The sequence below is a fragment of the Schistocerca piceifrons genome, chromosome 4 (assembly GCF_021461385.2).
Source record: "Schistocerca piceifrons isolate TAMUIC-IGC-003096 chromosome 4, iqSchPice1.1, whole genome shotgun sequence".
Lineage (NCBI taxonomy): Eukaryota > Metazoa > Arthropoda > Insecta > Orthoptera > Acrididae > Schistocerca > Schistocerca piceifrons.
Genome location: NC_060141.1, coordinates 763,280,709 through 763,305,688, shown reverse-complemented (window position 1 = coordinate 763,305,688; position 24,980 = coordinate 763,280,709). Strand labels below are relative to the sequence as shown.

Sequence of the window (24,980 nt, the reverse complement as noted above, 5' to 3'; positions counted from 1 at the left end):
TAAGGAAAATTTGGAAAGAAGCTCCATTCAGAACAATGCTGATAGCATGTACATGAGTTTTCATAATATATTTCTTCACTATTTTAATGTAGCATTTCCACAGAAGTAAAAACAGTAAAACCTAACAACAATAAGCAATGGGTAACTAAAGGCATAAAAATTTCCAATGAGAGAAACAGATTTCTGTAGCATTGTTGCAAGAAGTATAGCATTAACCAAGAATTTGCAGACTATTCTAAAGCCTACAAAAGTATAAATGGTAAAGTAGTCTAATGGGCAAAAACTAATTGGAATGACAATTTGATAAGAAACTCATCTAGCAAAATGAGAACCAAGTGGAGAGTTATAAAGATAGAAACTTGTACCCGAGTACAAAAAAACATGTATCATTACTACTATTAGAGGGCTCAAACATCACAAACCTAAAATCTGTTGTGACGAAATTCAATGAATATTTCACTTCACTAGCTGAAGACCTCATTCTAGTAATCTACAAAAAACCAGTCCCTAGTTTCTCCAGAAAATAAGTGATTGTAGATGCCTCTATGTATGTTTTATGTAACAAATTCCAATGAAATTATAAGTAAAATTAAATCATTAAGCAATAAAATGTCAAGTGGCCCTGATGAAGTACCTGACTTCATACTAAAAGCTTGTGTTCACCACATAGCAAAACCACTGGCAAAAAATGTCAACCTTTCCCCAGAAACTTTTAGCATTCTAGATGTTGTCAAACTAGCAAAAATTTCACTGCTGCTAAAAAAAAAGGTTCTTCTGATCAAATACTGAACTACTGACCTGTGTCACAGCTAAGTTTCTTCTCAAAACTACTAGAAAAAAATCTTTTACAACAGGCTCTTAAGTTTCATAAATAAATATTCACTTCTTACTGTACAACAACATGGTTTTACAAATTCTAAATCTACACAGACAACTGTTTTTGAATTCTTATACTGCACTTTAAAATCCCTTGATTAACATGAATTAGCTGCAGGTATTTGTCTAGACCTGTCAAAAGCCTTCAATATCCTAGATCATAATATTCTGTTTGAAAAATTAGAAAGGCAAGAACTACGAGATGTGGCACATAGCTAGTTGTGCTCATACATAAAAAACTGGAGGCAGAAGGTATTACTTCAGCATAAATTCAACACTAAGGACAAAACAAGAAACAATTCCTTCCTTTCTAGTGAATTACTGATAAAATGTGATGTGTCACAGGGCTCAATCTTAGGTCCACTGCTCTTCTTGATTTATGTGGACTGTATCCTATTAGCTGATGACACCAGCATATTGCTTACTGGATCCAGCTCGGAAACCTTGCAGTCAACAGCAGAAAGTTCAATGGAAAGACTTTCTTAGCAGGTTACGAAAAACAAACTCATTATAAATATTTAAAAAAAGGTGTGTGTCAACTTTCATTTATTTTCTCCATTTAATCAAATGTCTATTCAAACAGGACTGAAAAATTAGTCCCTAGAAAATGTAAGTGCCACAAAATTTTTGGGTTTGTGGGTTCAGCAAGACAAAGTGGGACACATATAAATAACTTGTCTAGGAAACTATTTTTCTGTGTGCTATGGTCTAAGAATATTAAAGTCTACAACAAGCAAACCATCAGTACTGCAGGCATTTTACGCACAGTCCCACTCATAGCTTTGATACGGGATCATTTTCTGGGGATACTCAACACACAGCATAAAGGTTTTTAGAATGCAAAAACAGAGCTCTAAGAATAATTTGTGGCCTTAAAAGAATGGAGTCCTGTAAATCTCATTTTACTGAGCTTAGTGTTCTGAATGTTCCTAGCTTGCTCATTTATGAAACTATCTTGTTCGCTAGGGACTACCTCTTGGAAACAGGCAAACTACTACAAAACAAAAATGTACCCAACTATTGCAACACGGGGAAATCAAATATTCCCCAAATATATCACAGAATTACAATGTATCAGAGGAGCATAATTAACATTAGTGTAATACTATACAATAAGATACCCAAGGAAATAAAAAATCATCCAAAGTTTGAAATTGAACTAAAGGCACTTCAAATAAAGCACTGTCTCCATACGGTAAAAAAATTTATGAAAATGTAACAAAAAATGTTACTCAAAAATTAAATTGTAAGAACATGTACCTAATTTTAATTTGCTACTATTTGCTAAGATTACGTATTATTTTAGCTTTTCTTTGACCTGTCCAATATCAGTTGTATAATTTGTGCTGTATGATATAACTGGACTAATAAAAAAATCAAACAGTCATTACCATCATCATTTTTGCTCATAAACGCATCCTCGTCAACACCATCTGGGAGTTTTTTGTGCTTAATTATAATTTTACGCCGTAGCTGGTGTGGTGATGGCAGCTGACTTTCATTCTTCTCATAAAGCTGCACGAGTAGCATTTCCCCAAACACTTCCATCATTACCTTTGCCATCTTGCGCTGCTGTGGTACAGAGCAGTTGTCCTCTATGGACAATATTAGTGGGTATCTGAAAAAAAAAGAACATATACAATTTAGCACTGCTGAGTTGCACTAATCATTACTTTCTCTCTTTGGTACAACATTAAGAGACAAAGTGGTGCAGAGAACTTCCATGCTTTTGAAATAACAGTACCAACCAAAAAAGTCAGTTACCCCACGAAGCAGCACGCTAATACCACGTGACGTCACCTCTGGTCTTGATAATAGTCTCAATCTGGCAAAGGAGAGAGAGTCCACACATTATTTCAGATATACTGCCTATAGCTGAGGCTGCTCATTGATGATTAGATCCTGGAGAACTAAAGAACTGCAGGGATGCTGATTGCTATGTTACACAGGCTGTTCCAAATACAAGGTGATCGGAAATTCCCATTAAAACTTCTAGGACTTGTAGAGGGGTGTGAGTACATACTATTTTGAATAGGAACCCATGTCCAGAAACAAACCATTTCCATTCTACGATGGTTTCAATTCCGATGTTCAATGTGCCCATGCGCAAGGGAAAGAGATCAGAGTTGCCAGTCCTAGTATACAATAGGGTAGACAGGATGTTGTGTACTATGTCAGTTCGTTACCTGATGTCACTTAAGGTCTGCCTTGCTACAAACTGTACATCTCTGACACAGTAAACATGGTTTGGAATACATTTTCAGAATACACAGGCATGCCCGCTTGTGTATGGCACAGCTCAAGGTCACAGAAAAGCCGCTAGTCAGCTTTATCATGAATGTGAGACCTGAGTTTCTCCTGGCGTATACAACTTTCAAATAACTTCCGGGAATTCAGCCAGGTAACACTTTCAGCGACCGCCGATATTTCGGCGGGAGAACACCCCGCCATTTTCAAGGCAAACTGCAACGGACAGGCGGCGTACATGCAAATTTAATACCTCGGTTCTCGGACCCAAGCAGGAAAGATAACACACACACACACTGAACACTAGTGCCACCAAAGATGGCCAAAGTCAGAGCTATCGATAGTGAGACTATGAATTCGCAGGTGAGGTAGCATTGAGTCTGTCCCTCTGTTTCTTGACAAGGGAGAGAGCCGGATTCCAAACAGAGTTTAAACAGAAACCTCCATCCCTGTTAACAAGGTTGCTCGCTAATTTAATCTCAACTGCCTCCCGAATCACACTGTCCCAATAGCTGGACGTGCATGCCAATATCTCGGTGTTATTATATAACATGGAGTGACCAGTATCCAAGCAATGTTCGGCAATAGCAGATCTATTTGGCTGCTGTAATCGTGTGTGCCGTTTATGCTCAGTACATCTGTCCTCCACGGTCCTGATAGTTTGACCAATATATGCCATGCCGCAGCTACAAGGGACACGATATACACCCGCCTTACGCAGTCTAAGATCATCCTTAACGGAACTCAAAAGTGCTCTAATTTTGGATGGAGGTCGGAAAACACATTTCACATCGTATTTCCGTAAAATACGACCGATCTTATTGGACGTGTTTCCTACGTAAGGCAAGAAGGCAGTAGACTTAGGTGTTGACTCAGAATTATCATCAATCACCTTATGTACAGTTGGTCGATAGCGCAACGCACGTTCAATCTGTCTATCACTGTAACCATTTTGACGAAATGTAACTTCAAGATGGGACAGCTCAGCTGGCAAAGTCTCAGCGTCAGAAACGATATGTGCCCTGTGTACCAAGGTACGAAGTACCCCTTCATGCTGAGCCGAATGGTGACAACTATTAGCTTGTAAGCACAAGTCAGTGTGAGTACGTTTCCTGTAGACTGCATGTCCCAATGATCCATCATCCTTCCTCCTAACCAACACGCCGAGAAAGGGAAGGCAACCATCCTTTTCCACCTCCATCGTAAGACGAATGTTCGGGTGGATCGAGTTCAGATGCTCTAGAAAGACATTCAAATTCTCCCTACCGTGAAGCCAAACAACGAAGGTATCGTCAACGTATCTATAGAAACAGGCGGGTTTTAAAGGCGCCGACTCCAATGCACGTTCCTCGAAGTCTTCCATGAACAAATTTGCGATCACAGGAGACAACGGACTACCCATCGCAACTCCATCTGTCTGCTCGTAATACTGGTCATTAAATAAAAAGTAAGTGGATGTCAACACATGCCTAAAGAGATTAGTTAAATCAGCACCAAACCTGGCTTCAATTAACCGCAACGAATCAGACAGAGGAACACGAGTGAAGAGAGAGACCACATCGAAACTCACTAAAATATCAGAGTCATTCAGCCTCAGTCCCTCCAAACGACGTAAACAATCAGCTGAGTTCCTGATATGATGTTCACACCATCCTACTTGTGGACTCAACAGAGAAGCAAGATGCTTGGATACACAATATGTCGGGGCGCCGATGTTACTCACTATAGGACGGAAAGGAACCCCTTCCTTATGAACCTTTGGAAGGCCATATAACCTAGGGGGAACCGCACTATAGGTGTTAAGCCTCTTGATTGTGTCCTGCGACAAACCACTTTTCTTCAGGAGGCTGTTGGTCTTTCTCTCAACACTTTTCGTGGGGTCAGCATCGATTCTGCGATACGTTGAATCAGATAGTAAACGTTGCATCTTTTGTACATAATCATGTTTATTTAAAACAACGGTGGCATTGCCCTTGTCAGCAGGTAAAATAACAATACTGGGATCAACTTTGAGAGAGCGTAAAGCAGCCCTCTCTGCTGCTGTTACATTACTCTTGGGTGGACGAGCCCTAGTCAAAACACGGCATGCCTCCCTCCTAACTTCCTCTGCAGCGTCAGGAGGTAGTTTGCAAACTGCCTGTTCAATTGAACTAATAAAATCAACTACCGGCAAATTCTTCGGAGTGGGTGCAAAATTTAATCCTTTCCCTAGCACGGATAAGGTTGCGTCGTCAAAAGATTTCTCTGTGAGATTTATCACAGAACGTCGAGATATAACATCCGACTCCGCGCGATGAAAACGTTCAAACTTTGCCAAATGCCGGGCAGTAACGGAGCTGTACTCCCAGTCACCTTGGGTCCATGAGGCACCGTCCAACCAATAGTGCGGTTCCCCCTAGGTTATATGGCCTTCCAAAGGTTCATAAGGAAGGGGTTCCTTTCCGTCCTATAGTGAGTAACATCGGCGCCCCGACATATTGTGTATCCAAGCATCTTGCTTCTCTGTTGAGTCCACAAGTAGGACGGTGTGAACATCATATCAGGAACTCAGCTGATTTTTTACGTCGTTTGGAGGGACTGAGGCTGAATGACTCTGATATTTTAGTGAGTTTCGATGTGGTCTCTCTCTTCACTCGTGTTCCTCTGTCTGATTCGTTGCGGTTAATTGAAGCCAGGTTTGGTGCTGATTTAACTAATCTCTTTAGGCATGTGTTGACATCCACTTACTTTTTATTTAATGACCAGTATTACGAGCAGACAGATGGAGTTGCGATGGGTAGTCCGTTGTCTCCTGTGATCGCAAATTTGTTCATGGAAGACTTCGAGGAACGTGCATTGGAGTCGGCGCCTTTAAAACCCGCCTGTTTCTATAGATACGTTGACGATACCTTCGTTGTTTGGCCTCACGGTAGGGAGAATTTGAATGTCTTTCTAGAGCATCTGAACTCGATCCACCCGAACATTCGTTTCACGATGGAGGTGGAAAAGGATGGTTGCCTTCCCTTTCTCGACGTGTTGGTTAGGAGGAAGGATGATGGATCATTGGGACATGCAGTCTACAGGAAACGTACTCACACTGACTTGTGCTTACAAGCTAATAGTTGTCACCATTCGGCTCAGCGTGAAGGGGTACTTCGTACCTTGGTACACAGGGCACATATCGTTTCTGACGCTGAGACTTTGCCAGCTGAGCTGTCCCATCTTGAAGTTACATTTCGTCAAAATGGTTACAGTGATAGACAGATTGAACGTGCGTTGCGCTATTGACCAACTGTACATCAGGTGATTGATGATAATTCTGAGTCAACACCTAAGTCTACTGCCTTCTTGCCTTACGTAGGAAACACGTCCAATAAGATCGGTCGTATTTTACGGAAATACGATGTGAAATGTGTTTTCCGACCTCCATCCAAAATTAGAGCACTTTTGAGTTCCGTTAAGGATGATCTTAGACTGCGTAAGGCGGGTGTATATCGTGTCCCTTGTAGCTGCGGCATGGCATATATTGGTCAAACTATCAGGACCGTGGAGGACAGATGTACTGAGCATAAACGGCACACATGATTACAGCAGCCAAATAGATCTGCTATTGCCGAACATTGCTTGGATACTGGTCACTCCATGTTATATAATAACACCGAGATATTGGCATGCACGTCCAGCTATTGGGACAGTGTGATTCGGGAGGCAGTTGAGATTAAATTAGCGAGCAACCTTGTTAACAGGGATGGAGGTTTCTGTTTAAACTCTGTTTGGAATCCGGCTCTCTCCCTTGTCAAGAAACAGAGGGACAGACTCAATGCTACCTCACCTGCGAATTCATAGTCTCACTATCGATAGCTCTGACTTTGGCCATCTTTGGTGGCACTAGTGTTCAGTGTGTGTGTGTGTTATCTTTCCTGCTTGGGTCCGAGAACCGAGGTATTAAATTTTCATGTACGCCGCATGTCCGTTGCAGTTTGCCTTGAAAATGGCGGGGTGTTCTCCCGCCGAAATATCGGCGGTCGCTGAAAGTGTTACCTGGCTGAATTCCCGGAAGTTATTTGAAAATTTATCATGAATGTTTTCTGCAACATAGCACGCCACTGCATAAGCTTTGCACAATTTCACAATGGCTATGAGAAACTGGTACCTTTACCATGAGGAAACAGGAATGTGGTGCTCCAGGGCAATGTCGCACACTTATATTTGAAGAGGATGTACTGCATCACATTGAAGAGAGCCTGTCAATGAGTTCTATAACAACTACACGTGCAATGGATATTAGTCATAGTATTGTCAAAGATGTCCTGTGTGAGTCCAGCCATTTCTCCACAATGCATTGCATACTGCACGTACCTATTGCACTGCTCCATTGACACACCTCTGTTTCCATGTCCTGTTCATAGATGAACATAAGTTCACTAAGGAACTTTGTTCTGAATTTGGGAAACAGCAATGTCCAGGCATGAAAAACCTTATGCCACGCATATTTAGGGATTTCAGAAGAAGTTTGGTATTAACATGTGGGCAAGTATCCTGGACAGTCATGTGATTGGGTTATACCTCCTTCCACTCAAGCTAACTGGTCCTGCATATCTGATCTTCCTAGAAAACATATTGGACCCATTCCTGGAAAGTGTGCCACTGAGTGTCTATCAGGAAACGTGCTGCACTGCCTCACTGCTCACGCATGGTACGGAGACATCTCAACAGACGATATGGTGGAATCTGGATAGGCCGAGATGGTCCAACCGTGTGGCCGGTGCAATTCTCAAATTTAATTCCTGTGGTCTGGTTCTTTTCGGGTCATGTGCAAAGTTTAATTTACGAGACTCCTATAGAGACAGAGGAACATCTTCTGGCACGAGTTGTGGCTGCTGCACTAGAAACTGATAAGACACTGGGTGGGATGGAGAGAGTACACCAGAACATGCATTGTTGGTACAATTTCTGTACCAATGTTGGTCACCACATCAACCTGCTATTGTAATGCATCAGTACTATGCTGTACGTACAATATGCTGGGTCCTTTATTGTTTTGGAATACCATAAACATGTAATGTGTAAATACAAACAAATGTGCTCAAGAGATAAATGAATGTTTATTATGTTTCCTTTTGAATTGTTATCTAATAATTATACTGTGTCATGCTCATTTCAGTTCCTCTAGCGGGAGTGGACGAGTTAAATATCTGAACTGAAACTCTGATAGAACAGAAATGTTATGTTTCTGGACATGGATTGCTATTCAAAATATTACGTACTCACTCCCCTCTACGAGTCCTAGAAGTTTTTAATGGGAATTTCCGAACACCCTACAGTTCTGGACATTTTGTATGAGCTTAAGATCAAGTAATTTAGTGAGCCAGTTAAAGTGTCATAGGGTGCCTGTAATGATCATCAAAGCAGGAACATATGCTTGCAGCCCTTTGGACATGGGCATTATCATCTTGAAGATGATAGCGTCCACGATGGACTCATCACAAAGATGTAAAAGAAAGGGAAAAACTTGGTCACTGACAATGTCAGAATAGTAACCCGGTTCAAGTTCAAGGTAACTTGAATGAGTAGGCTGAGTCATGATGCATAAAATATCTCTGGCACATCACAGAGCCACCTCTGGCCTGAACTACACCCTCCACACACCCAGGGTTAAGCTCCTCATTGGGATATTGGCGCGATGCCTGCAGGCACCTACTATTCACTTTCTGTGTTGTTAGGCCCATTGAATGCATGCAGTTTTATGTGCATCCATTAGCAATATGCATTTCTGAGGTACCCAACTTTTAACATCAATTGCAAGCAATTACCTTCACAATTCTCACTACTGTCATGGCTCAGGTCACTGGGGAAGGGTCACACTACTGTCAGGCTCAAGTTCTACACCATCTGCAACATTCCAAAGTGACCAGCATGTTCTTTTAGGATGGTGACTTATTTTGTTAGGTGAAATTATGAACAACTTTGTTTACTTGCAAGTTATCTTACTTCCTGTGTTTGTAGCATGCACATGTTTGAGTATGTAACTATAGAGCATTAAAAGTTCTCAATACAGCCTTCGTTCAGCCACTATAGAATAAAGGCTCTGTAAAACAACAACAGGGAAGTTCTCTCTGCCATTCCCTCAGTTATCTGCTACTAAGGCACTTCAAAATGTGGGCACATACCTATACTGATTCCTTGAAACTAAGACACAGACCTCTACTGGTTTCTTGAAACTAAGAGTTGTGTCTTCCAGTTGCAGTTTGGATTGATCAAAAGCTTGACGCCTGCCTGCCCAGCTGCCTGCACACACACACACACACACACACACACACACACACACACACACACACACTTACTGGGGTAAAATTGAAGCCTGTGGTTTAATTGCATAATTCTTGTTTTCTTAATGATAGTTACTGATCTTAAAGGAAGGACCATGCAGGAATAGCAGAAAACTCCAGAAGTCCCATTCATAAAGTTGTTGGATAAATTGTGTTTACAAATAGTATTGTAGGCATTTTCAAAATCAGAAGATATTTCTATGAAGTGAGGCCTACACAAAACAGTCCCTTGTACAGCAGCCTCAAGGACTATTAGATTGTCTAGTGTAGAGCAGTACCTATGGAAACTACACTGAAGAAAACAGAGGAGCTTTTTGGTTCTTAGAATCCATACTAAGACATTGCTGATAATTTGTTCAAATGTCTTCATCATAGAAGTGATGAGTGTTGCATAGTGGTAACTACTTGGGCTGGTGTGATTCTTCCCAGATCTCAGAAGAGGGATCATGATTGATTCCCTCTAAAAAATACAGAGTCTGTTGCTCAGACTGGATACCATTAAAAGCATGAAGAGGTAGTTCTTTCAATCAATATCCAAATGTCACAACACATCCTGGTGTACTTTACCTGGCCCTGGTTAGCCACAGATGGAGTATACTCTAACACATCCATACGTAAGAGGTAGTTGCACTCTTCAGAGTTGCTGGACTTAAAAGTCCAACAGTATCCTCTCAGTTAATTTCTTTCTGCATTGGAATTTGGTATCCTGATTGGCATTAAATGTAATTTGTTCAAAGTATTCTTTCTTTGCTTGGCCTTTTACACTAATCCTTCTCAATGATTTCTGGTGGTGTGAAACAGTTAACAGATTATAAAAATTCTCACCATGACTGCTTTTTTGCTATCTCTGAAAATGCGCTGCACTTTTGCCTGGGCAAAGCAAGAGGCTGTAAGATTGTCAGCAAATGGAATTTTCATAGTGCCACTCACTTGTCCTTGACATCTAAATGACATTCTTTGTTTCACCATGGGATTAACCATCTGGTAGGTTTAACTGACAACTTTAGGTAGACACATCTGCAGCCCTGGGGTGATGGTAGTTACATACCTTATCATGTCCTGGGTGCTGGACTGATGTTATAATACAGCCAGGATGCTTCAAAGTGTTCAATTGACTTTGTTTAACATCCATTTAGGTGTGTCTGTAGCATGAGCTGAGGTATCCGGCAGCTGAATCCAAAACGCAAAATGGTCACTAGAATGCAAGTCCTCTGCTGCTTCCCATAGGGCAGTACTAGCTAGCATGGGAGAGAAAAATGGCAGATCAACGGCTGCAGGTGGTCCGTTTGCACTGCTGAAGTGTGTGTTTTTTCCATGTATTGAAGTGGTAGACATTCAACAAGAGAAAAATGGCAGATCAACGGCTGCAGGTGGTCCGTTTGCACTGCTGAAGTGTGTGTTTTTCCATGTATTGATGTGGTAGACATTCAACAAGAGGAACCTCTCCACTACTTGACCCCTGAGACTAGTGTATGTAAAGTCTGACTGAATATGGTGTGCACTGAAATCTCTGAGGAAGTGAAAAAATGAATAATGTCCTCAAAGGACTCATTATGCACATGTTAATGAACAGGAGAGATACAGGGAGTACACAGTTATTCTTAATGGTGTAAAAACCTGAAGACATACTGTCTGGGGGTGGGTGGCAAGGATGGCTTTTATCATGGATAAATACTGCCACTCCCCATCTGGCCACCTCACCATCAGTATCATCTTTTCTGTTGATTGCATGTGCATTTACATGTGCACAAGTTCAGCCAATATCTACTGCCTGTGCTTCTGTGGCAGCACTGACTTTGATTACAGCTTTTCTCAAAGTGGCAGCACAGGAAGTTGAGAAAATTGAAGATTGCAGGGCAATATATTCCTTCCTCACCTCAGTATACAAAATTCTCTTAGTCATATTGATTTCTTGAATTTTCTTTTCTTCTAACAACAATGGGCAATTTGTGCCACAAGCAGGGGCAGATAGCATTCAGGGCTTGAAAGAAAGCCAATGTGCACTCAGTGTGTCTGCCGGGGGGCCTCATCCGAGATGTGGAGACGCCCTTGCCTGTGGCTATCGGCGTGCATGGTGCAGTCATCTCAAGGTGTGGCTCATGTCGACACCAACGACACCTGTCGCATAGGTTCTGAGGCAATCCTCAGGAGGTGGTGAAGACTGCTGGCCTCGCTCGCAGGGTGCAAGCAGAGCTTGCAATTTGCAGCATTGTTCCCAGAGTTGGTTGGGTCCTTTGGTTTGGAGCTGAGTGGAAGGTCTCAACCAAAGGATTTGTCGACTCTGTGATGGTATTGGCTGCAGATTTCTGGACCTGTGTTGTTGTGTGGGGATTTGTAGGACTCCCCTGGATAGGTCAGAGGTGCACTACACAAAGATAGCAGCTACTCAGGTAACAGAGTACTTGTGGACTGCTTTTTGGGGTACATGGTAGTTTGAGATGCTCTAATAAACACTCGACAATTGATTCACTGGAAGGAAGTCATGCAGCATACAGAATAAGGACACTTCGACTGTCCCAATTTTATCAGTAAATCGTCGAAGTAATAAAGTACCCAAATTTACTGTCCTCCAGGAAAGTTTTCAGACTCATATTATTCTTGGAACCAAAAGCTGGTTGCAGCCTGAAGTGGAGAACTGGGATATTTAGCAAGTCATGGAATGTATAGTGGAAAGACAGATTCAAAACCTTAGGAGGGGGAGTGTTCAATGCAGTTGACAAAAATATTGTCTCTATTGAGGTAGAAGCTGAGTGTGGCAGTGAAGGCATCTGGTCGTGTATAACAGGTGGAGGCAAAACTAAGTTAATTGTTGGAAGTTTTTACTGGCCACCCGATTCCGCTGTGACAGTTCTAGAGTCTTCAAAAAGAAAGAGAGAGAGAGAGAGAGAGAAGTATTGTTTTCAAGACACACTATTGAGAAAATTTAGGGAACCGGCATTTGAAGTTGACTGCTGAACAATTCTACGGCCGCCAACAAACACAGCGCACAAGGACCATGCAGATAAGACACAAAAATTAGAACTCATATGGAGGCATACAGACAGTAGTTTTTCCCTCGCTATATTTCCAAGTGGAACAGGAGGGGAAATGACAAGTAGTAGTGGTGGTGGTGGTGGTGGTGGTGGTGGTGGTGGTGCAGGATACCTCCTGTCATGCACTGTACCATGGCTTGCAGAGTACCTATGTACATGTAGTTGTACTAGAGTGTGGTACACAGAAATCCAGCACTGAAAAAAATGATCCTGGTTCCTGCGAATCTTTCCCAGATTTGTCACATGTTGCCTTGCCATTACAACCAACATTCACGCAACCATGTCTTTGATGTTTACAGCATCACATTAGATTGGGTACGTAAGATCTTACCTTTAGTTGAAAGGAAGGCTAAGTGAATTAAAGTTGTGATTGAAGTGGCAGTCTTTTTGCAATGTTATGAACTTCTGGCCAACCTTCTATTCCTCATTCTTTTTGCGGTGTCCACATCCATGATAACTAACTTACAATGCCCTTAGTGAAGTTGAATGTGTCATGCTTTTCTACTGTTACAGAATAATGACAAAAGTTCACAAGTTCAGAAGTGTGGTCACTTGATGAAACCCAGCAGTTTCAACCAAAGGGTTGCACTGCAAAACCTTTTGAGACACTTTGTAGTTCCAGTTAATACTTTTCAACATTTTGTTGGTGCAGGAGGGGCATAATTTCTCAAATGACTGCTCTTTTCATTTCTTTACAATAAAGACATTCTGACACTTGTGCACTGTTATAATAATCAAGGTTCAGTTTTTCAAACCAGGCTCCAAGGAGATTGTTCTCTGCCACCTCAGTTGTGTGGGTGTTGGTGTCCCTAATGGCCAATCCACATTATTTACAGATTTGTTTTGCGTATGTCAGGTCCCACAGCATTACCAAAAATAGCTAACGACCTACACGATCCACTGTTTGCCTGGATAAGCCTTCCACTACTGAGGTGCAGTAAGTTCCTCAAGGGATTGCTCACTAGCAATTTTTCAGCCTCAACAGCCATCCACCCCATTCACATGTTGAGACTACTACTCTTATACACATTTTCATCCTCACAATCTGGGCAGTTAAGCTAAGACCCTCATTCTCCAAAACACAATATGGTCCATCACCACCACTCCTCCCCTCCTCGGTGGTCACTGGAACACGGCTGGAGTTTACTATAGTAGAAGACAACTAGTGTTTACAAGATTACAGCTTGGGATCCCCAGGTTCATAAAGTCAATAGCCCGCCAACATTAGCTGAACTCCCGGGGAATCAATTTATCAGAAAATTCCTCAGCACACTACTTCCATTACTACTTCTGCTTTTAAGGCCTCATTTCACCCCTTCAGTCAATAATTTTCTGGACATCATCTTCAATAAGTTTTTTTTTTTTTCCCAAATTGTCCAGTACCTTTTCATTTGTTCTGATCCTTTTTGCCATTCCTCATGTGTAAAGACCCTTTTCATTCGTTCTGATCTTTTTTGTCATTCCTAATGTGTAAAGCCCCTTTTCATTCGTTCTGATCCTTTTTGTCATTCCTCATGTGTAAAGCCCCTTTTCATTCTATGTTTTCTATTTTTGGTTTAAAACTCATTTTTATGTTTTTCAGTTTTTTTAAATTTTTTGTTTTGTTTTACAAATTGTCCTGGATTAATCCAGCTCTTTCATATTTTCCCTGATTTCCTTTATTCATCCTAAATATTCGCCTATAATTTTTCTTGGTATTTGGTATACTCATAATGAGAGAAAAAAAAGGAGAAGAGACCCTTTTCTTCTGTATGATATCTGTAAAAGGATCCAGTTTGCTGCACATCCCACTTGATTTGCCACTATCCTCCACTGGCCATCTTTTTTATATTTATGTCAATATTATAAAAAGGACAATTGCTACTCACCATATAGTGCAGATATGCACAGCAAGAAGACTTAAGAAAGTAAAATTTCAGCCCATCTCCACTATATGATGAGTAGCAACTATCCTTTTAATAATATGGACATTATTCCATTCTCAATTTTCCACTTTTTGATATTTGTTATTTATGCATGTTCTAGCTATTCTTGTCTCCACTTTTAGAATTTTGTCGATTCTGTTTTTCTGGGTGATTTTGAAATGTGTTTCATTACTGTATGCCAAATCTGGTTGAACCTCTGTCTTGTCAGGTTTTAATTTGGTTTTGATTGATAGACATTTTTAGTACATGCAGACCACATTAATTTTTGAACTTCTATCATTTTATTAATTCTTTATTGTCCCTTAAGTTTCTCATCCAGGTTTTATGTTAGAATTTCTCCCAAGTATTTAAATTGTTTCATCATTTTTACTTTCCTGTTACTTGGGCATCTGCTACCATTATCTCTGTCTTTTTTTTTTTTTTTTAAGATACTTCGAGTCTTATTTTTTGTGCTATATTTTGTAGGCTTGTTAATTGGTTTCTGGCTTCTTGACTGTTATTAGCTAGTAATGCTGAGCCATCTGTGAATCCCAAACAATTTGAATCCGCACCAGACGTCATGGACGTCGAAGACCCATAGAGGTTGCTGCACCGTAAGCTGCGGCAGCGCGCGCCTCCTGGCCCGCTTTTAGTGTGGGGGCACCACAGCGGAACACATGGTCCCAGCGGCCAATAGTGGCGCCCCCGAGAGCGTACTTAAGTACCGGCCACTCGCTCATCCAGTCAGTCTTATCTCGCTTACGTCAGTTTACACCTCGCTTGTGCTAGACTGCTTTCTTCCTGGTTCGTGTACGAGTTCGTTTCCTTGTGACTCTGTTGTTCGGTCTTGTCGTATTCGTTCTGTCCTACGTTGGTCGTGTCCGTCCTTTTCCGTTGTGTTGTTTGCGGGCCTCTCCGCGGGTCCTGCCACGCCTTTCGTCAGTGCTACCCCGCGACCGTCCTGGTTGCAGTTACAACAAAGTTTATTTGATCTTTCTTGTTGCCAATTCTTACATTTAAGATTTTCCTTGTAACACTCCCCCATTAAGTAAGATTAAGTACAGTTGAAAAATAATGGCAATGAACCATCTCCCTGGCTTAACCCAGTTTTAATCATAAACAGCTCAGATATTTCCTGTCTGAAGCTTACTTGAGATTTGGTGCTTGTTAGAGTTAATTTTATAATTTTTATTAATTTGGGATGGAGTCCCAAATTTCTTACCACCTTCACCGCTGAAGATTTGTGGATACAATCATGAGCTTCCTGGCCTAAATCCTCCTCAATATTTTCCTAGTGCCATTTGCAGTTAACTTTGCAACGTTTGTATAGAATTCTTGACACGAGGAGGAGGAGGAGGAGGAGGAGGAGGAGGAGGAGGAGGGAGGAGGAGATACTAATGTCCTATCGACAATGAGGTCATTAGAGATGGAGCACAAGCTCGCTCATGCCCTTTCAGAGGAACCATCCCAGCATTTGCCTGAAGCAATTTAGGGAAATAATTGAAAACCTAAATCAGGATGGTTGGACATGGGTTGAATCATTGTCCTCCCGAATGACAGTCCAGTCTGCCAACCACTGCGCCACTCAATCAGTCTTGACATGACTTTACATGTGATATCCAAAAGGGGAACACCTCTACTGTTGTCTGGATTTGATTTGTCTTCGTTTTGTGTAATGGATGGATTATAGCTGTAGGCCGATGTTATGGCAGTTCTTCTTTGTTCCAGATTTTGACTATGCATTGGTGTAACAATATTGCCATTGGTTCTGCTGCATAGTTCCAAAGTTCCCCAAATATTTGATCTTCTCCACTTCCTTTGTAGTTTTTTAATTCTTTCAAAGCTTTATAGACTACATGCATTGTGGGTGGGTTTATATTTTCTGCTCATGTTTTAATAAGGGTATATAAAATTTCTGTATTTTTTCCTATTGCTATGGGTCAGCTTATTACATTATTTTAATGCTTTAACATTAATGTTGGAGGATCTTATCTTTGTAGTTTATGCTAAATATTTTGTAATAATTCTTAAGTTTGTTTTCTCACTACTTGTTTCTATTCTTAGAAGTATATCTTTTTTGGTACTGGCATTTAATTCTTACTATTTTTTTGGTTATCATTCTTTGCTTTGTGAGTTCCAAGTGCAATTCTTCTGTTTTATGACTGATACTTTTATCAGGCTCAGAGGTCACCTACCACTGTTTTATTACACACATCAGTCCACCATTGGCATTTTTTCCTTGGATTTATTGGGGTTACTTCTTCTGCTATTTGTTTCAATTGGGGAACTATTTCCTCTAGAACATTTGTTATTTTCATATTTTTTGTCTGTTCTCGCATTCCTTGTTATTTATCAATTTATGATGGTTCTAGGTTATCTTCTTTGGAGCCTTTTTCTTCTTTTTCTTTCCTTCTTACAAGGGAACCTCCCCATCGCACCCCCCTCAGATTTAGTTATAAGTTGGCACAGTGGATAGGCCTTGAAAAACTGAACACAGATCAATTGAGAAAACAGGAAGAAGTTGTGTAGAACTGTGAAAAAATAAGCAAAATATACAAACTGAGTAGTTCAAGGGAAGATAAGCAACAATAAGGACGACAGAAACGCAGGAGCGCCGTGGTCTCGTGGTAACGTGAGCAGCTGCAGAACAAAAGGTCCTAGGTTCAAATCTTCCACCAAGTGAAAATTTTAATTTTTTATTTTCAGTTTATGTGACAAACTCTTATGTTTTCATCACTTTTTTGGGAGTGATTATCACATCCACAAGAAAACCTAAATCGGGCAAGGTAGAAGAATCTTTTTACCCATTCGCCAAGTGTACAAGTTAGGTGGGTCGACAACATATTCCTGTCATGTGACGCACATGCCGTCACCAGTGTCGTATAGAATATATCAGATGTGTTTTCCTGTGGAGGAATCGGTTGACCTATGACCTTACGATCAAATGTTTTCTGTTCCCATTGGAGAGGCACGTCCTTTCGTCTACTAATCGCACGGTTTTGCAGTGCGGTCGCAAAACACAGACACTAAACTTATTACAGTGAACAGAGATGTCAATGAACGAACGGACAGATAATAACTATGCAAAAATAAAGAAAGTAAAATTTACATTCGAGGGAAGACTTGAACCAAGGATCTTTCGTCCAGCAGCTGCTCACGCTACCACGGGACCACGGCGCTTCTAAACACACTTCGTCCATGATGTTGCTTATGTGGCCCATGGACTACTCAGTTTGTATATTTTGCTTATTTTTTCACAGTTCCACACAACTTCTTCCTGTTTTCTCAATTGATCTCTGTTCAGTTTATCAAGGCCTATCCACTGTGCTAACTTATAACTAAATCTGAGGGGGGTGCGATGGGGAGGTTCCCTTGTTAGAATTTTCACGCTGTAGATTTCACCATGATAATTTTTATCCACACAGAGATGATACAGTCATCACTCTCCTTTTTTCCAGTCTGGATATCTCCGTGTGTTGAGCTTATTTGGTCTTTTCTTCAAGTATGTTGACTTTGAGATCATATCATGGTTTCTGCAGAATTCCATTGGCCGCATGTCAGTGCTGTTTGTTGTTCTTTTTGCTGGCTATTTCCCTTTTATGTCTCCATATCTCTTTTCTCTCTTTAACTGTGCATTAAAATCTCCAATTAAAATTTTGGAGTGATTTTTATTTACATTTTCTGTTGTCTCACCTAACAGCTCAAAAAATTCATTCACATATTCAGCACACTATTTAAAGATATAAATATAATTTGTACAATGGAATAAAGTGATTATTTACGTATGGATTTTGCTTGTGTGAATGTGTGTGTGTGTGTGTGTGTGTGTGTGTGTGTGTGTGTTTCCACTTTAGAAGAAGGCCTTTAGGCCAAAAGCACAAACATATAGCAGTCGTTTTGCTGTGCCTGTCTGCAGTCTCCTCTACATGGCGAGTAGCAATCTACCCTTTCCTTAATACTATATTTATAATTTGTACAGTTCTGTGCATAATAACTGGAAAAAACTTAAGGAACATTCATAAAGACAAGTGATAAAAAATAATATACATACTTACTCTGATGTAACAAATGCATGTTCCTTGATAGTTTTAACAACATCCAGAAATTTTATCCTTGTCGTTAAAGTATGCCCATGGTAGATGAATGGCATACCATCAGGACCATCCCAGCAGTCTAGTTCTATGCATCGGCAACCCATTCGTAAACAGCGAACATAAGCTTCAGTGGACGATTCACTTGAGAATTGGTCACCTGTTAAATATCTAAAAACAATTTGGCATTAGAGCATATATGTAACTCAAAATTCATCTGGAGGATGCAATGTGATGTTACCAGTGACAATAAAGACAAAGAAAGTTGGCATAACAATCACTGACATTACCTTAGATTAACTGAGGTGCAATATTAATTATGGGGAAGTCAAAATTAAGATACAATTACCAAAAAATACAAAATTGCATGCAGTATCTTTAAAAATACTTTTAAGTGAGTTTTAACAAATATCTGCACATAACACGATTTATTCCTTGACCTGCAGTCTACGCATGACCTTTAAGGAGGGAAGATTAGTGTTTGATGCTGTCAAAGAGAAGATTATTAGACACTGAGCAAAGGATTGAACAGGGCATGGATGGAGAGGGAAACTGGCCACGTCCTTTTCAAATGAACCCTCCTGGAATTTTGGAAAACTGTGGTCAGACGCAGGTACTACAAAATAAGAGTCGCTTAACCACTGCTCGAAGCTGCTTGGAAGCACAACCTGTGAAATTTGATAATGCAAATTCTCTATTGCCAAATGAATTAAATCAGGCTGATATGAGTTACCAGAGATGGTCTCTGTGTTTATCATTTACTCACAATATATTAGTAATTATTGTCAAGCCACAGAGATATAGCCAAAAAGATGACAGCATAATAAGACAGAAGGAGCCCATCTGAGCTGCCAGTCAGCCTTTTCAAAGGGATGCTGACCATCACTGGATAACAAAACAGCATAAAGAACACTGAACAGCACGCCCAAGCGAATTCAGGAGTGTAGTAATACTTTTCTGCTTTTTGGCAGAATATATATGACAGTTTAGATTTGTGACAAGTTAAAATACTGTGCCAGACTAGGGCTCTGTCTAGCCTGAACATCTGGCTTTTGCAGGTACTGCACTGTACAGCTTGACTCCCAGCCAGTCATACAATTTTAACTTGTTACAAATTAACTTGGGAGTTTTGCATGCAGCCATAGGTAATAGGTGATGGCCAGGGAGACATTTAAAAATATTGTGTTTGATTTAAATCGTGTGTGAAAGTAGTTTATGTGATGAAAGTAAGAAAAAAATACAAGGTGTTTCAAAACGGACTTTACAACTTTGAAAATTCATATAAATTAATTCATAGCACCTACATAGGTGACTGTAGTGTCAATTTGTATGGAAATATATCAAGTTTTGTCTCGCATAATTCGCTAGTGCCAAATTGCATCATAAGGAGTGCTAGCGGCAGTCGCATTAAAGAAGACTGCCTTCACTAGACCCCAGAGTGCTAGCTGTGCACTTTCATTTGAAGAATCAAAGTCGGCAATAACAGTTCAATGCAATTTCCGTACCAACCACACTAAAGATCCTCCTAGTAGGCCTACAATTTATGACTAGCACAGAAGTTTCGTAGCAACAGGGTGCTCGGTAACACGTGGGAAATCATCCAAGCACATCTGATGTCGTCATTGAGCAAGTGAGACAACATTGTGCCAACAGCTCTACAAAATCAATGCGGCATGCATCTCGTGAAGTGCAAATCCCTCATACGAATGTTGGACATGTGTTGAGGAACCATTTGCACTTGAAACCATACAGACTGATGACCGTACAAGCAGTAAAAGACACTGATAAAGTTGCTCACAAAAATTGTGTGGATATGTTAAATCAATTGCAGGAGAATTAACATTTCATGGACAATATCATCTTTTCTGATGACTCGACTTTTCACTTAAGTGGCAAGGTTAACACATAACTGTAGGATTTGGGGCAGTGAAAATGCACATCAAACATTGCAACACGTTCGTGACAGCCGTAAACTGAACGTTTTTTGTGCACTGAGCAAGAACAAAGTGTACGGGTCCTTTTTTTTCCATGAGAGATCCATCAATAGGATAGTGCACCTGGATATGTTACAACAAGGATGACCAAGAATGAAATGTTTACTTCATGCAAACAGTGCACTATGCCACTACCTGGCGACATCCGGGATTTTCTCAGTGACTTTTTTCCAGGTCAATGGATTGGCCATAATGTGCCAATTTCAAGGCCCCCACGTAACCCAGACCTGACATCACGCATTTTTATTTTATTTATTTTTTCTTTGGGGGGGGGGGGGGGGGGGGAAGGAGGGGAGCGGGGGTGGAGAGATTCATCAAGGACATCATGTTCGTACATTCTGTGCCAGCTTTTCTACCCAAACTTAGAGCAAGAATTTAGCCACCACTGAGCAAGTTACACCTGGAATGCTACAGCAAATTTGGGAAGAAACTGACTTCCACTGCGATGTGTGCAGGGTAATCAATGGAAGCTACATACATCTTCAGCTCAAGGTAAAAAAAGAACTTGGTGTTTTTCTCTGCAAAATAACACTAAACCCAACTCTATTTCTTCTTTCAATAAATTTATATGAATTTTTAAAGTTGTAATGTCCTTTCTGAAACACCCTGTATATATTTGGGAATGAGTTATGTCAGATTAAACTAGTTGGTAGCAAGAAAAATCATTCTTTCAGTCAATTTTAAGTTTTATTTGCAGTTGAATGACTTTTTAGACAGTCCTTCTGTTTTGTGGCCTATTATGTAACTTGGAGAGGACCTCAGAGTAGGACATTCACTGCAATTCTTTATGAATGATGCTTTCATTATTCAAAACAACTGCAGCTTACTCTCATTTATAAACCCTGTCTAAATGATATTTTGCTTTGTTTTATTTTAGCAAGGGGCTTGGGCTGGTTTAACATTCCACCAATATCATGATCATTAGAGACGGAATGCATGCTCAAGACAGAGAAGGATAGAGAAGCAAATCAGACACACCTTTTCAAAGTACCCACAACATCATTCCTCTTAAGAGATTAAATAAATTCCAAAAAAATTTAATCTGGTTGTCAGTAAGGGATTTGAACTTCTGTCCTCCCAAATACTATTCCAGTGTTTTAAGTACTGCACCACATTGTTCAGCACGTAGCTACAAAAGTGACAGGAGCAGAAGGCGCACGTGTTTCACCACTCACTGTGATCATCAGAAAAATAAAGTGCTGTAACTAAAAATTTTATGTGCGCACGGGCATCACTTTGTACCTATCACTGCAAAAATATAGTGTTAGTGCTGTTCGTGTGTAGTTTTACAGCTGTCAAAAGCGGCCAAACCAGTCATACAGGGCATAGGCAGCAGAACTATATGAACTTAGCCATCGTAACTTTGTGACAAATGTCCTTAAGGAATCCTATGGAGATCAAATGGTTTGTGGTCTCGACGGGGAAGTTTCAGTGGGAGCTCTACAGTGTGAAAATCCTGCACTTGCGGAAGTACTGAATATAGTTCAATCATTGGAGGTTTCTCAAGGTGCAGGTAGTCAGAAAGAAACCTGGTCCAAGGTTTCAGAAATCAGTTCCTCTCAATCCTCATAGCCTTCAGTCAGTTCGCAAGGGAACATAGATGCTACTGCAGCAGTCCAGCAGACGTCTCAGGTTCACGACAACAACAATCCATCTCACAATAGCGACAGCCTCAGACACTGTAACCTTCATGCCCATACTGCTTCATTCAATATGAATGGCCCACATTGTGTGTTCCAAGTGCTGGGCAATGTGTAATAGGTGCCATAAGAAAGGACACAGTGCTTCTGTATGTAACTCCTTTCCAAACCCAAGTGAGGATGAAACAAATGTGGATGTGTACAGTGTGTCAGCAGTGATGGTACCTCAAAGCAAGTTACACACTCAAGTGCATGTATTTAACAAACCATGGAGAATGCAGGTGGACATGGGTGCAGCAGCAATATTGGTTAATTCTCAGATTTATGTGGATTTTGGTTCTCTTCCTCTGACTCCAGTGTCATGGAGGCTGGTGGGCTATAACAAACAACAGATTCCCATTCCTGGACATTTTCCAGCACCTGTGACTAACAAGGCTGTGGTTCATTCATTAACATTCCTAGCTGTGGGCAATACTTACACTGAAAATCTGTTTGGTTTGGACACTTTTAAACTGTTTGGATTCTCCATTGATGATGAAGTGCACATGATTTCTGATAAGTTCCGCATCAACAGTTAGATGCTCTCCGGGCTGAATTTTCCTCTCTATTTTCTGCAGGACTTTGTTGTGCAACAGGATTTCAGTTTCAGATTATGATGAAACAGTTTTGTACTAGCACAAATTCATACCAGACACTGTTACTGCGGCACAACCACTCCACACTTTATTACGTAAAGATGTTACTTTCCACTGGTCAGCGGCTCGTGACCGAGCATTCAAGTTGTTGAAATCTAAGCTGCAGTCAGAATCTTGTTTGCTTACTTTTCAGCAAGTTTAGCACCTTGTGTTAGTGATGGACATGTCTCAGTTTGGCACTGGCACAGCCCTCGCTCATAAGTATACAGATGAAGCTGAACGCCCTATTGCATATGTCTCCAAATTTTTAAATTCAGCACAACAATGTTATTCTTAGATAGAGAAAGAGGCTATGACAATCGTGTATCCACTAAAAAATTTCGTGTTTCCTATAAAAGCTTAAGTTTCACCTGATCACAGACCACAAACCACTAGCGTTTCTTTTTAACCATTCAGCGTGCTTACCAAACAAAGCCGCACATTGTTTATAGCAGTGGGCTCTTTTCATGCCATGATACAATTATGAGACACATTTCTAACCTACAGCACAACATGCAAATGCTGACAGCTTATCGCATTTGTCGACCAGTCCAGATCCAGTGTTTGATAAAGAGGAATTTCTTTGTTTTGAGTTAGACATGGAAGTTCAAAATGTTGTTGATAGTTTTCCTATTACTGGTGGCAGTGCATCGCATGACTCAAGAACCTAAGTCAACCACAGAAGAAATGGATGTGAGCACAGTGCTCACTTCTTTGCAAAGGAAGACGAGTGCTGGAACTAACAATTCTGTGTGTGTACCACTTCAGAGATCACCTGTGAAGTTTGTATTTTATTCAGCCACTAGAGGCTGCTGAGCCTGCTAAAATGACAGCAGCTGCATGTACAGCCTGATGGATGCACCCCCTGTTGGAACTAATGTCTATATAAGCTGGTGCGCTAGCCTCCGCCAGCCACTTGTTTATTGTACCTTGTTTTCAATGTGTGTGTGTGCTGTTTGAGCAATAAATTATAGTGTTCTTGTGTTCGAACATAAAGATTATATTAATCATGATTTTAAAGGACAAGAAGAAGAAGAAGAAGAAGAAGAAGAAGAAGGTCACTCACCCCACTCTGATAATACAAATATGGAATTTCATGAACACTGCTATATGTTGCCGGTATATCAAACAAAAACATAGGTTTATTACAGTAAAAATGACAAAAAGTTTTATTCACTTTGAAAACACTGGAATAGAACTAGGAAACATATCAGACTACACAGGTATTGAAAATTTTATAGCTGAGAAGGAGACAAGGAAGGAAGAAAATGCTGCATAATGGTGATAATGAACAGAAATGAGTCGATTAGGTAGTAACAGAACTTAAAACACTGCACACTAAGAGAATTACAATCTGGAATAAGCAAAAAATTTAAACAGATTTAAAGTCCATCACAAGCTCCCTTTGCTTCAGAGTAGCTTTTTAACATGGTTATTGAATCTTCATGCATTTTTTCCGAGCCCCATAACTTTGAACAGCAGATACCTGTCTAAAGCATTAGGGATAAATTAAATGACATGTTTTGTGTATCCCACAATATTTCCTCAAGGCAACCACATGACATCACCATGCAGTGGTTGTTTGTTAATGCTGGCAAGTAGTAACTAGAATTTCATTTTATATGCTGTCTCTAAGTGAAGCATTTGCACCTACCACACAATGTGATTGGCTTGTAAAAATAGCTGTTAAAGGTACCGAAATAAATTGTTTGATAAATAAATCAATATCCGTTGTAAAAATTTTTGCCTGGTGTGAAAGACTGTGCAATTTTGGGTGACAGAATTGACAGACAGAACATCTCAGACCTATGAGATAAAACTGCTAATTTGTCCATTTTGGTAGGAGAGTCCTGCAATGATCAGCCCTGGAAGTTTGTGGACGTGGTATTCCCTGAACGACAGAGAAAACTTTACATCCACAAACTTCACTTGCGCCAGATGAATAACCTGACTGATAAAGGAAAGTACAACTATCATTACAACTGTATGATTTAGCATGATTGAACAAAGGGAACCACAATTCACAGGTTTCTTATAATTGGTGTTGCTTAAGTTTGTCTGGTCTGACGTGGACATAATCTTGCAACAGCTACTGCAATTGTTGAGTGTTCATGGATGAACACTGTGAATATGTTCTCATTTCATATAAAATACTGTGGAGCTAGAGACTCTATCTTATTGTGTCAGTGTGTGAACTTTTACATAGTGAAAGAG

At 40.4% G+C, this 24,980-nt stretch overlaps 1 protein-coding gene across 1 annotated transcript in view; it reads right to left on the bottom strand.

Annotated features, from left to right (window-relative positions):
- LOC124796433 (1-phosphatidylinositol 4,5-bisphosphate phosphodiesterase gamma-1) overlaps positions 1-24,980 on the bottom strand; it is a 248,485-nt gene that overhangs the window by 176,108 nt on the left and 47,397 nt on the right. Inside the window, exons 7-8 of the mRNA XM_047260620.1 lie at positions 18,423-18,629; positions 2,268-2,494 (exon numbers count right to left, since the gene is read on the bottom strand). Coding sequence (XP_047116576.1) covers positions 2,268-2,494; positions 18,423-18,629 — 434 coding nt within the window. The remainder of the gene's footprint in view (positions 1-2,267; positions 2,495-18,422; positions 18,630-24,980) is intronic.